General features: G+C 38.8%; 1 protein-coding gene across 1 annotated transcript in view; it reads right to left on the reverse strand.

Annotated features, from left to right (window-relative positions):
• The window catches only part of CELSR2 (cadherin EGF LAG seven-pass G-type receptor 2), a gene marked incomplete in the record, with an annotated part of 60,354 nt that extends 50,798 nt beyond the window's left edge, over nucleotides 1-9,556 (reverse strand). The window contains 1 exon segment of the mRNA XM_072424231.1: nucleotides 5,482-9,556. Coding sequence (XP_072280332.1) covers nucleotides 5,482-8,980 — 3,499 coding nt within the window.
• Nucleotides 9,557-10,625: the final 1,069 nt, after the last annotated feature.

Here is a 10,625-nt window from a genome sequence, read left to right on the forward strand (position 1 = left end):
AGGTGTCAACAGACAGGCTGAAATAATGAGCCGTTTAACAGACACTAAACAGAAAAAAAGTTTGCTTTATACAGTACTCATGCATATTGCACAAAAGTTCATTTCCAGTGCATGATAAGGGACAGTAAAGTATTCTGTGGAGAAAACAGATCCTGCAATTATATAAACAGCTCATGATTAATTATGGCTGTATGGTTAGATCAGAGCACCATAGAATGCTGTACTCCCATGAATGTAATGGTAGATACCCTGCAGAAAAGATATCCAGCGTCTCAGAGGCCTAAAGAAGTTGTAAACCTGACGAGTATACCAGAATTATCACTTCAACAGTTTACACGTGTACACTCTTGAGGCAGGGTGTCAAACTCATATACACCGTGGGCCAAAACACATAGACTTGAAAGTAACAAGCCAAACTTGAAACTGAAATAGCACCGCTACTACAATTCCCTGCATCAAGAAAACAGTCCAATGCGGGGCCACATATAGGCAGAGAGGCTGCTGGTCTATAGACACGAGTGATGCTGCTACTACAATGCCCGGCATCACTTGCGTCTATAAAACAGTCCAATGCAGGGCCACGCATAGGCCGCTGGTCTATAGACGCCACTTATGCTGAGAATTGTATTAGCGGGGCTATTATAATGTAGCTGCGGGACAGCTGTATTTCATATTTAGGATTCTTTTGGGGCCAAAAAACAGGATGTTGCGATCCAGATTTGGCCCGTAGGACAGAATTTGACACCCCTGCTCTATTTTTTTTATTTGTTTTTCAGCTCAACCAGACAACACATCTTGTGTGATCCTAAAAACAGCAAGCTGTAGTTATGCCCACATGTGATAGTGAGCTTTTATGGTTAGAAAAGTTAACATCCAATGAAAAATGGGGCAGATCAAAATTTGTAGTGTGATTATTAAATTTACCAACAAGTGAGGAGACCTGTGCAAGATCGGAGAAAAGGCTGAAGTTCAGCCTTAGGTTTGCCTTACAAAGACTGTAAGACTGAAAATCTAGGTGAGTACACTGCTTTCATTAAAAAAAGGAAGTATGAGTTATTTATACTTATACTATGCAAGCTACACTAATTTTTATATTTGCCAGAAGTTTATCATTAAGCTACAGATTTTTTCAGTGGTTTCATCCCAGATTAATCACTCACAATTGATCTAATATAAATCAGAATGATGGTCCCGTTTGAATTTTTCCATCCTTTTGTCATCCCTAAATAAGCAGACCAAAAAAAAAACTCCAGAGTAGATTAGGAACTCATTCATATCAGAAAATGTTGAAATTCTATATATAGTAACTGTATCCCCCTGTAATGTGAAACAAGTACTGAACTAAAACACCAGTCCTAACACAGCACTTCCAAATGCTGCAGGGCAACTGAAAATAGGGGATGGACACTTGGCAGATTTACTAAATTTGTGACCCACAGGTGTGATACAGCAAAAAAGAAAAACAAGTGTATTAAAAGTATATAATTCCACAGTGATATTTGCATTTTTTCCCCCAAGGCTATAGATAAAGGCCAACATTTTCCAGTGTTAGTTACATGAATTTGTGGATTCTTTGTGATCAGTAGTGTCAACCATTTTTCTTCAGACTAATATCCTTGTCACACTAGTGGTTTAACTCTATGGACCTGTGTCTTTTTTTCAACATTTATAACTATGTAACACTACATAAGGACCCTTTTTTGAAACATGTTTCTGCATGGACCAAATACCATTTTGCCACAAAAAGAAAAAAACAGTTGGGAGTGACATTCAGTACACCATGTTTCCACAGTACAGTATTTGTTACCAGAAAGCTTCACATATGGCTAAGTAGATGAGTTCAATGGGAAAAAAAGCAGATAGGGAGAGCTAATGAACAAAAAAAAAAAAGGAAAAAAAACATTGGAGTTGGATAGAAATGATATAATACACCAATTTATTGGGATTTTGTCAGGACAAGAAAGTAGTGCAAAGGTAGCAGAGGATATATTATATACAATACACTCACTAGATTCCTTTATTGCATCTACACTCTCCTAATGGAACCTTGCAATTTTCCATGTTAGTAACACCACCAAGTCCTACGCTCATAGGTAAACAGTAATTAAGATGACCTGTAATACCTCCCCTTAGCCAAAATTATTACATTTAAGCCAGTTGTAAATGCAAAGCTTCTACAAACAGCCAAAAAGCACATGACTGAATAGGGAATGCAATTTTAACATAAACAATGCTTTTTCATCTCACAGCATGTGAACCTTGTCGGTTCTTTATTACTCCAACCATGTTAGATAAGAAATTATTTATCTCTACTTCATCCTCCCTTTTTGCCTGCTAGAGGTTTCAATTAGTGAGACACACATACAATCAAAAACAAATGGTCTCTGTTGAACACTCTATTTAGAAAATTCATAATACATTGGTACACATACTATGCTGAATTACCCTACTTAATAGAAAACTAACTATACACAACTTCAAATTAAAAAGGATTTTGAAAAATATTATTGACTAAAAACTCCAAAAGTTTGCCTCTCAGCCTAAAAATATCTACATAGGGGGTACACTCTCCATATACTCTAACACATATACATCAAGAGAATTATATAAAGCATGGGTGGCCAAGTTTCCTGATACAGGGAATTTTAAGTTGTGGCACCCTAAAGGAATGAAGACTACTACACATTACATTACTGCTATTGCGCTATAGAGTCACATTGATAAAAGAAAAAACTGAATGGGCATTGTAAATAAATTAGGTAAAGTTAGCTAGTATAAAGCCTTCCTTTACCAGCTTGAGTAAGTATCTACAAAAGGAAAAGACAGACTACTATCTGCAGGTGCCCTAAGAGGCGAACACTATATGCCAAAAGGCAGCAAGTGGGTCAGGGCTGCAAACTGGGCACTGTAAAAACACAAAAAATATTAAAGTATGAAAGCATCTTCTATATAAAACAAAAAATTGAATAAGTACGAAATGAGCAAAGTAAGGTGAAAACGTGCAAAATAACATGCAATATAAAGCTCAAATAAAATCATACAGTATAAAAACAAACTAAGATTAAGCAGTTGAGAAAGAAAACCCTGCAGCAGCCCAGTAGAAAAGAAATACAAAAGGTGTACAGAAAGAACAGGTTGCTTGTCACTGTAATTGGATATGTGCTAAGAGGTCACTACTTTATGTCAATTCAAAACCTGGGCGTAAAAGCTGAAAGCCGAGCCAAGGAAAGCTATGAGCATTCTAACATATCCACATTCTCAACAGTAGGCATGCACTCCCCTTCGAAGAGGGCCTGTAACATACATACAAGAGCACACGTAGAAATATTAATACACGCAATAATATTGTTCAGATTCACTAAAGATGAAGTTGAAAGAAAAACACTTTTATACAAAGCTCTCCCCTGCTTACTAGTCACCATAAGGTGCCAGATGGTATATGTAAATTTTCCTTTTTTTCAAGCTGTGGCACTGGAGCCTAGAGATAAATCACAACTTCTGGAGTATAGGCAGTATGCTCAGGGCCAGGGGGACATATTGTCAGGCCAAATTGTTATTCAGTGTGTTATATATGATCCTATTGGATCTATAAAAAAAATATACCAATTTTTATAATTCCTAATTTTTAATAATAACAAACATTATCAAGCAAATTGAGCAACAATGTTAAACACACATCTGTTGCAAACTAGGTTGTCCCTCAATTAGAAAAGTATATGTGCTAATTTTTTTCTTCTTTTTGCCCAAATGTAACCCTAGTGCCTGAAAACCTCAACACCCAATTGTAGTAATTTTGAATTGATCTGTAAAGGATTCACAACTATTTTTACACCTAATTAAATGGCCCAGTTGGTCTCATTGTATCCTCAATTTTCTCCAACATCATGTACAAAGCGAAAAATACAAACAAACATTAAAAAATGTCCTCCAAGTTCCCCTCATGCATTATTTCACAAGCCACCATACAGGATAATCTGTTACAATTTGTGATATGGTTTCCAGTAGACATTTGTTTTAGTACAGCTGTCATATAGTAGTGATGAAGGTCTTTTACTAAAGCCAAATTTTCCAGTAAAAAAAAAAAACAATCAATGTTAATGCCCACAATAAAATCTCCAGAGTTTTCATTTAAACATAAAAGATAAGACTTACTCAAGTAGAAAGGTATGAAATATACCTAAAATTGTGCACCATGTTTTGCATGGTTTCTGTGTGCCTGACCAATGTGTGCATTTACTTTTCATGCCTAATTTGTCTGTCTGAACCCTGGCAGTTAGAAGTCACCTGAAGTCTAGAAGTTGCTGCTTTGTGGACTGTCTGTTGGCATATTGATAACACACTTTGTCTTGCTTAACATGTGTTAACATATATACCAACCCCATGGGCCACTGTAGTAGAAGGCATACTTGAATATTTATTTTTTTCTTAAGATAGCCTGCATAAATGTAATACTTTAAGACTAAATATGTAGACCCTTGCAAAAAACAGTCTAATTCCTGTCCACTGCGTTATACATATCCCCCAGCACTCTGCACAATTGATACTGTTTTTTTCATGTACCTACAGACCACTACATTATATTGTTTACTTACATCATACACATATGAGCCACTACAATCTGTAGACTGCATTAAACATGATATACCCTTAAAAAAAATCTGATTTCTGTATTTTCATTAATACCAGGTAGAACCCCTCTTGCACCTTGTCTTTAGAAGCACATTCATTTCCAAAAACAATCTATGTCAAAATACTTCACTCAAAGGGCCTAATTTAATAAAGACTGGAGAAGATACACTTTTATCAGTGAACCTGGGTGATTGGGTAAACCTGGAAGGGATCCGGTTCAGGATTCACTGATGAAAGTATATCTTGGAGAGCTTTAATAAATCAGGCCTAAAGGCTTCATTAACATGCAAAAGTTTTTCTTCTGCATGTGAAAGCAAGTTGGAGCAAGGAGCAAAAAAAATGTTGGCATTCAGCATGTTTAAAGGCTTTTAAATCAGATTACATTATGATGCTTGCATTTAATCACACATATTGGTTTACATCAGAAATCATATTTTCTACAAACTAACAGTCAATGTGTACACTTGTTTCTATGTACGAAGCAGCACCATGACTATATATATATTAACTTTACAGATTCAGAAAGTACACTGCACATTCTGTTCCGCTGATGTGAATGAGGTCAAAGCTGTGCTTTCTGTTGCATTATTAATAACCCTAATGTGATTGCAACTGGCAGGTATGCTTAGTGCAGAACAGTGCAGGTCACATGAACTTTACGAAAAAAAACATATTTTACATTTTTTATATACAATATACATAAACATTTTTCCAGGCCACCTACAAAAAAAGTTGAATGAATGCAAACAGTAAAAATTAAAATATGCAATTTGAAACAAGATAAAAGAAAAGGCATATATTAGCAACAATACATTACTAATACTCCAAAAAATGAAATAAAAAGTTACTTACCTGTAACTGCCACCTCCATTATAGCTTCCAATGGCCGGTTGCTGTCAAGGTCACGACTTAGTTGTAATTCCCCCGTACTTGCATTAAGTAGAAGAAGGCCCAATTCATTTCCTTGTAGGAAAGTAAAGCTCAACGAATCACTAATATCAGGATCTTGTGCAGGTACTTTCCCAATTATTCCACATGGAAAACTGCCACCACCACCACCAATATAGTGGTTAAAAACAACTCTAAAGTTACTTAGAGTTGGAGCATTGTCATTAACATCTATTAGGCGCACTTTAACAGTAGCTCTGCTGACTAATGGAGCTGAGGTGGCTTGAACCACTATCAGATACTCTGGTCTTTCTTCATAATCCAAGTCAACCAAAGCAGTCAGCTCTCCAGAAAATATATCCAACTGAAAAACTTCTGGAATGTTGCCTTCAACAATCTGATACATGATTTGAGCATTAACACCTTCATCGGGATCTGTGGCTGTAATCCTGGCAAGTGGTGGACCAAGTGGACTGTTCTCCAACACCATTACTTCCAGTTCATCTCTAGCAAATACTGGGGCATTATCATTTACATCCAATACTGTAATAATGATTTCAGTGGGAGTGCGATGAACATTTGGATGACCTTTGTCGACTGCAAAAGCTTTGAGACGATATTGTACTACATTCTCTCGATCCAGCTGTCTTAGTGTCCTCACAATACCTGATGTATACTCTACAGTGAAATCTCCATCACCATCATCTCCACCTGTAAAGGTGTAGAAAACCCTTCCATTAAGGCCCGAGTCACGATCCGTGGCAGATATTTGAAGGACACTTGTGTAAACAGGTGCATCTTCTGGAATTGTACCACTATAGGAAGCTCTCTGGAAGACTGGTGGATTGTCATTGACATCTGTTACTAGAATTTCAAGATAAGTAGTATCAGACTTTTGAGGAATGCCATTGTCATGGGCAGTTATAGCTAAAGTGTATGAAACTTGAACTTCATAGTCTAACTCTGTAGTTGTTGTAACTGCCCCAGTGTCAGGGTCAATGGCAAACTGTGGTATACCTTCTTCTGCCACATACGTTATACGAGCATTTTCTCCAGTATCCTCATCTGAAGCACTGATGATTACCACGGTGGTACCAGCTGGTTGGTCCTCTCTTACACTCACTGTGTAGTGAGAGCTCTGAAAGACAGGTCGGTGTGTGTTGGCATCAGTTACATTCACTACTACATGTGCAGTATCTGTTCTCATTCCATCGGATGCTGTTATTGTCAGTACAAACTGCTTCTCCAATTTATAATCCAGAGGTAGTGCCAGTGATAAAAGACCACCACCTCCTGCTAAACTTGAGATGGAGAAGCGATGTCGCGTATTACCAGATGTAATCTGATAGGTAATGGTTGCATGGAAATCTCTATCTAATGCTAAAACTGTCAGAACACTAGTACCAACAGCTGCATCTTCATTCAGTCGTGCTTGATACCCACTTTGAGTAAATTGAGGGGCATTGTCATTAACATCTAATACCTGCACGCTTACAGCAGCAGAAGAGGACAGAGATGGCTGACCATGGTCATGTGTTTCTACTCCAAAATTGTAAAATTCAATCTCTTCCCTGTCCAGTTCTGACTGCACTATGATCCAGCCAGTGCTATTGTTAATAGAAAATGGTCCAGTTTCTCCTGTAAGTCTGTATTCGAGTCTGGAGTTTTCACCTGAATCTGCATCTAGCGCCTGAACCTGTAGAATAGAATAACCTAGAGGAGCATTCTCTAAAACAGCAGCTTGAAATGGGCCACTTACAAAAACAGGTGCATTATCATTAATATCTAGAACATGGACACTAACCAAGCCAGTCACATTGGACAATGGAGGTCGTCCACCATCTTGTGCTCTTATTCTTAGCATGTGCTCTCTCCCTGTCTCATAGTCAAGAGCACCAGCCAAATAGATTGCACCAGACTGAGCATCAATGGAGAATAAGCCACGAGCATTGCCACTCAAAATACTATAGTGAACTGCTGCATTAACTCCTTGATCATTATCTGTTGCTGTTACAACAAGGATTTGTGAGTCAGGTATAGTGTCTTCAGGTACACGTGCCACATAATGTTTTTCACTGAACTGTGGTGCATTGTCGTTTTCGTCCTCAACTGATATATACACAGTGGTTGTAGAACTACGGGGCCCAGGATCACGTCCTTGGTCATCTGCCTCAATCACTAGTTGGTAAAATGCTCTTTCTTCTCTGTCCACGGAGTCTTTCATCCTTATAACTCCAGAACGGGAGTCAATTTCAAAAGCTTCCCCAGTTACAGATAAAATTCGATAGGCTATATTGGCATTAACTGGGGAATCACCATCCGTAGCACGTACAGTCATTACTTCATAGCCAACCTCCATGTTTTCTCTAACACTTTCTCTGTATTCAGATTGCTCAAAGACTGGATCGTGGTCATTTGTATCACTGACTGTTACAGTTAGTGTAGCCATTGCAGTACGACGGGGTATGCCAGAATCAGTTACCGTGACTCTGAAAACATGGGTGGCCTTGGTCTCTCTATCCAGTTCCCTTGTAGTGGTCACAACACCAGTATTACGATCCAAAAAGAAGAAATTAGATGAGCGACTATCAAACAATGCATCCATAAAGTACTCCAATCGGCCAAAATCCCCAGCATCTGGGTCTGTAGCCCTCAGTTGAACAACAAATGTCCCTACAGGTTTGTTTTCAGGCACAGACACCTGATATGTGAGTGTCTGGAATTGTGGACTATTGTTAATATTTCTTTTGCCTCTAGGCACTCTGGGTGCATCAGCTACCTCAATAAATAACCGAGGAAGCATTATTCTCCAATGTAAAACAAAGCCTTCACTTGCCAGTTTACCACATATCTGGCAATGTAACTTCAAATCAAGAGAACTATGATGATTAAGGCAGTGGAAATGTGAAGTAAACAGTAATCCATGAGATAAAATAGCTCCATGATTGCCAACTGTTTGGCATCTCAATTGGCATGAGCCCCATGGTGACGGTTGCACATCAGGAAGAGTTATTAATGCTAATTGTGGAATGAGGCAAACCTGGGAAGGTTTGCCAAGAGTACCAGGTCTTGGATGAAGCATGGTATGGATAGTTACATGGGAGTGTGGTTTTAATGGGACAGATGCATGAACTAGGCTGGTGATAGTGGAGATGGATGGGATTGCTGTGGGGACAGGAGATACGCACGTCCACGAAAGCATTAATGATGAGGTATCAGAAAAGATCACATTAGTACTTTCTTCTTGTACTACAGACAGTGAACAGTTTGCTTGTAAAGCAGTATGGGGAATGCCCGGTGCCATGGTTATAAACAGTAAAAAAACAAGAAAGGTAGCTGTTCCAATAGAGCCATGTCTCGGAGGGCCTGAAAAGGGGCCTTGATGGGATACAGGTGCCATAAATCTATTTCCTGGCCACCCACCACTAAATAAGCATGATTGCTTGGATGCTGAGATATCCATATTTTTTTGCTTTTTTCCTAGCCTTTGCTGGAAGAATGTCCTTCCAAATAGAAGAGGTGACAAATTTCCCAGGCATATAGGACTGAAGAGCTATGATCCCTTTCCAAACCACAGGACACAGTTGTGAGCAGGAATTCTTGACAATAAATCACAGTGCATACCAGTCCAGGTGATTGGGGCCCAGTCTTACTCCATCACATGCAGTATGTCGGCACATTGCAAGGTAAGTACACGTCTATAGGAACACTCCTCCTGGGTACACGAAATGGGAGGCTTGTCTCCTGCCTGTACACTCCAGGAAGCAGGGTAGTCCAGTTTGGAAATACACAATTATATCCCTATTATATCCCAGTCCACCTTCATCCGGAATTGTTGCAGCTTGCTTTAAAAGGTACTGCTCAGGTTGAAATCCAGGAAAGGTTCGTTTCCTTACAGTGCTCTTTCCATGTGGGCTCCGCCGGGGTAAGCAGGTTGTTTTGCCAGCCGCATCCCCGCTGCTTCCATTAATGCGATGCCATCCACAAAACAAGTGTCCGGGATCGTCAATAGGCAACTGCACGCAGCATGATACTGCGGGAGTCTATGGAGCTCAGCTGCAGAATGAATGAGAACTGGCATGGGGAGGGGTGGCTGGAGAGCTGAGGGGGAGGGTACCATAAGGCTGGAAATTTAAATGTACAAAACGCCCAGGATACAAGAGCTATATATACGGTATATAAAATATATGTGTATACATTTACTAAATAGTAGTGATGATTACTGCTCTATTAAATCTTGGACACTGCCTAGTGCTCAACTACATTACATAAATATGAAAATAATTCTAGGTAGCAAAGTGGTATTTTAAAAACCAAGAGGATCAAAAACTTTCCAAATTTGCCAATATTTCAGTCTTGATGGAGGTGCAAAACATCAGACGCCTGTAAATATAGAATCATTTTTACAGTACAAGTGAAAATTTGACAAGTTTTTTTATTATCCCTTTTTTGAGCATTGTATTAAACTGGCCTTGTGGTTTATGCACTTTCCTCACTATGGGATTTTACCGCAGGGCGATGATGCAACCTTCATAGATTGTATTATTGTATTATATTATTGTATTATTATTTACTTTCTGCCATGTGTCTGTGACAAACCTACTGTGTTGGATGTTAACCTAAAATAAATGGGAACTGTATGATCCTCACATAATATGTATAAAATCACAATTTGCAGTTTTCTAATTGTGCTGGTGAATATTAGGCTGGAGCTTACTGACTGTGAAAAGCTGGCAGAGCAAGTATCCTCCTTGCATTTAATTGTTGAACAATCTAGCCCAGGAACATGCAGGGAAGACTGAGCCCTTTGAAATGCTTTGAGAATTTTAAAAGAGAAATGCCTGACTGTCCCTGGGAGGGAATGGGGAGGTTGGCTCACAACCCGTTTATGTTATCTGATATTAGCATTTGAATAGGTGGAGACCAGAAGGGTGAAGCTGGGATTTATTCAAGGCTTGGAATGCTTTTTTTTTTTGTTGAACTGATCAATAGGGAATGTTATCATGAACAAGCCAAATGGATGTCTTGGAGGCATATTTAATCTTACCACTAAACTGCATACTTACTAAAGCCACATACACACGTGCAATAATAGTCTTTGGAAAGTG

This window comes from Pyxicephalus adspersus, chromosome 1 (genome assembly GCF_032062135.1).
Source record: "Pyxicephalus adspersus chromosome 1, UCB_Pads_2.0, whole genome shotgun sequence".
Taxonomy (NCBI): Eukaryota; Metazoa; Chordata; class Amphibia; order Anura; family Pyxicephalidae; genus Pyxicephalus; species Pyxicephalus adspersus.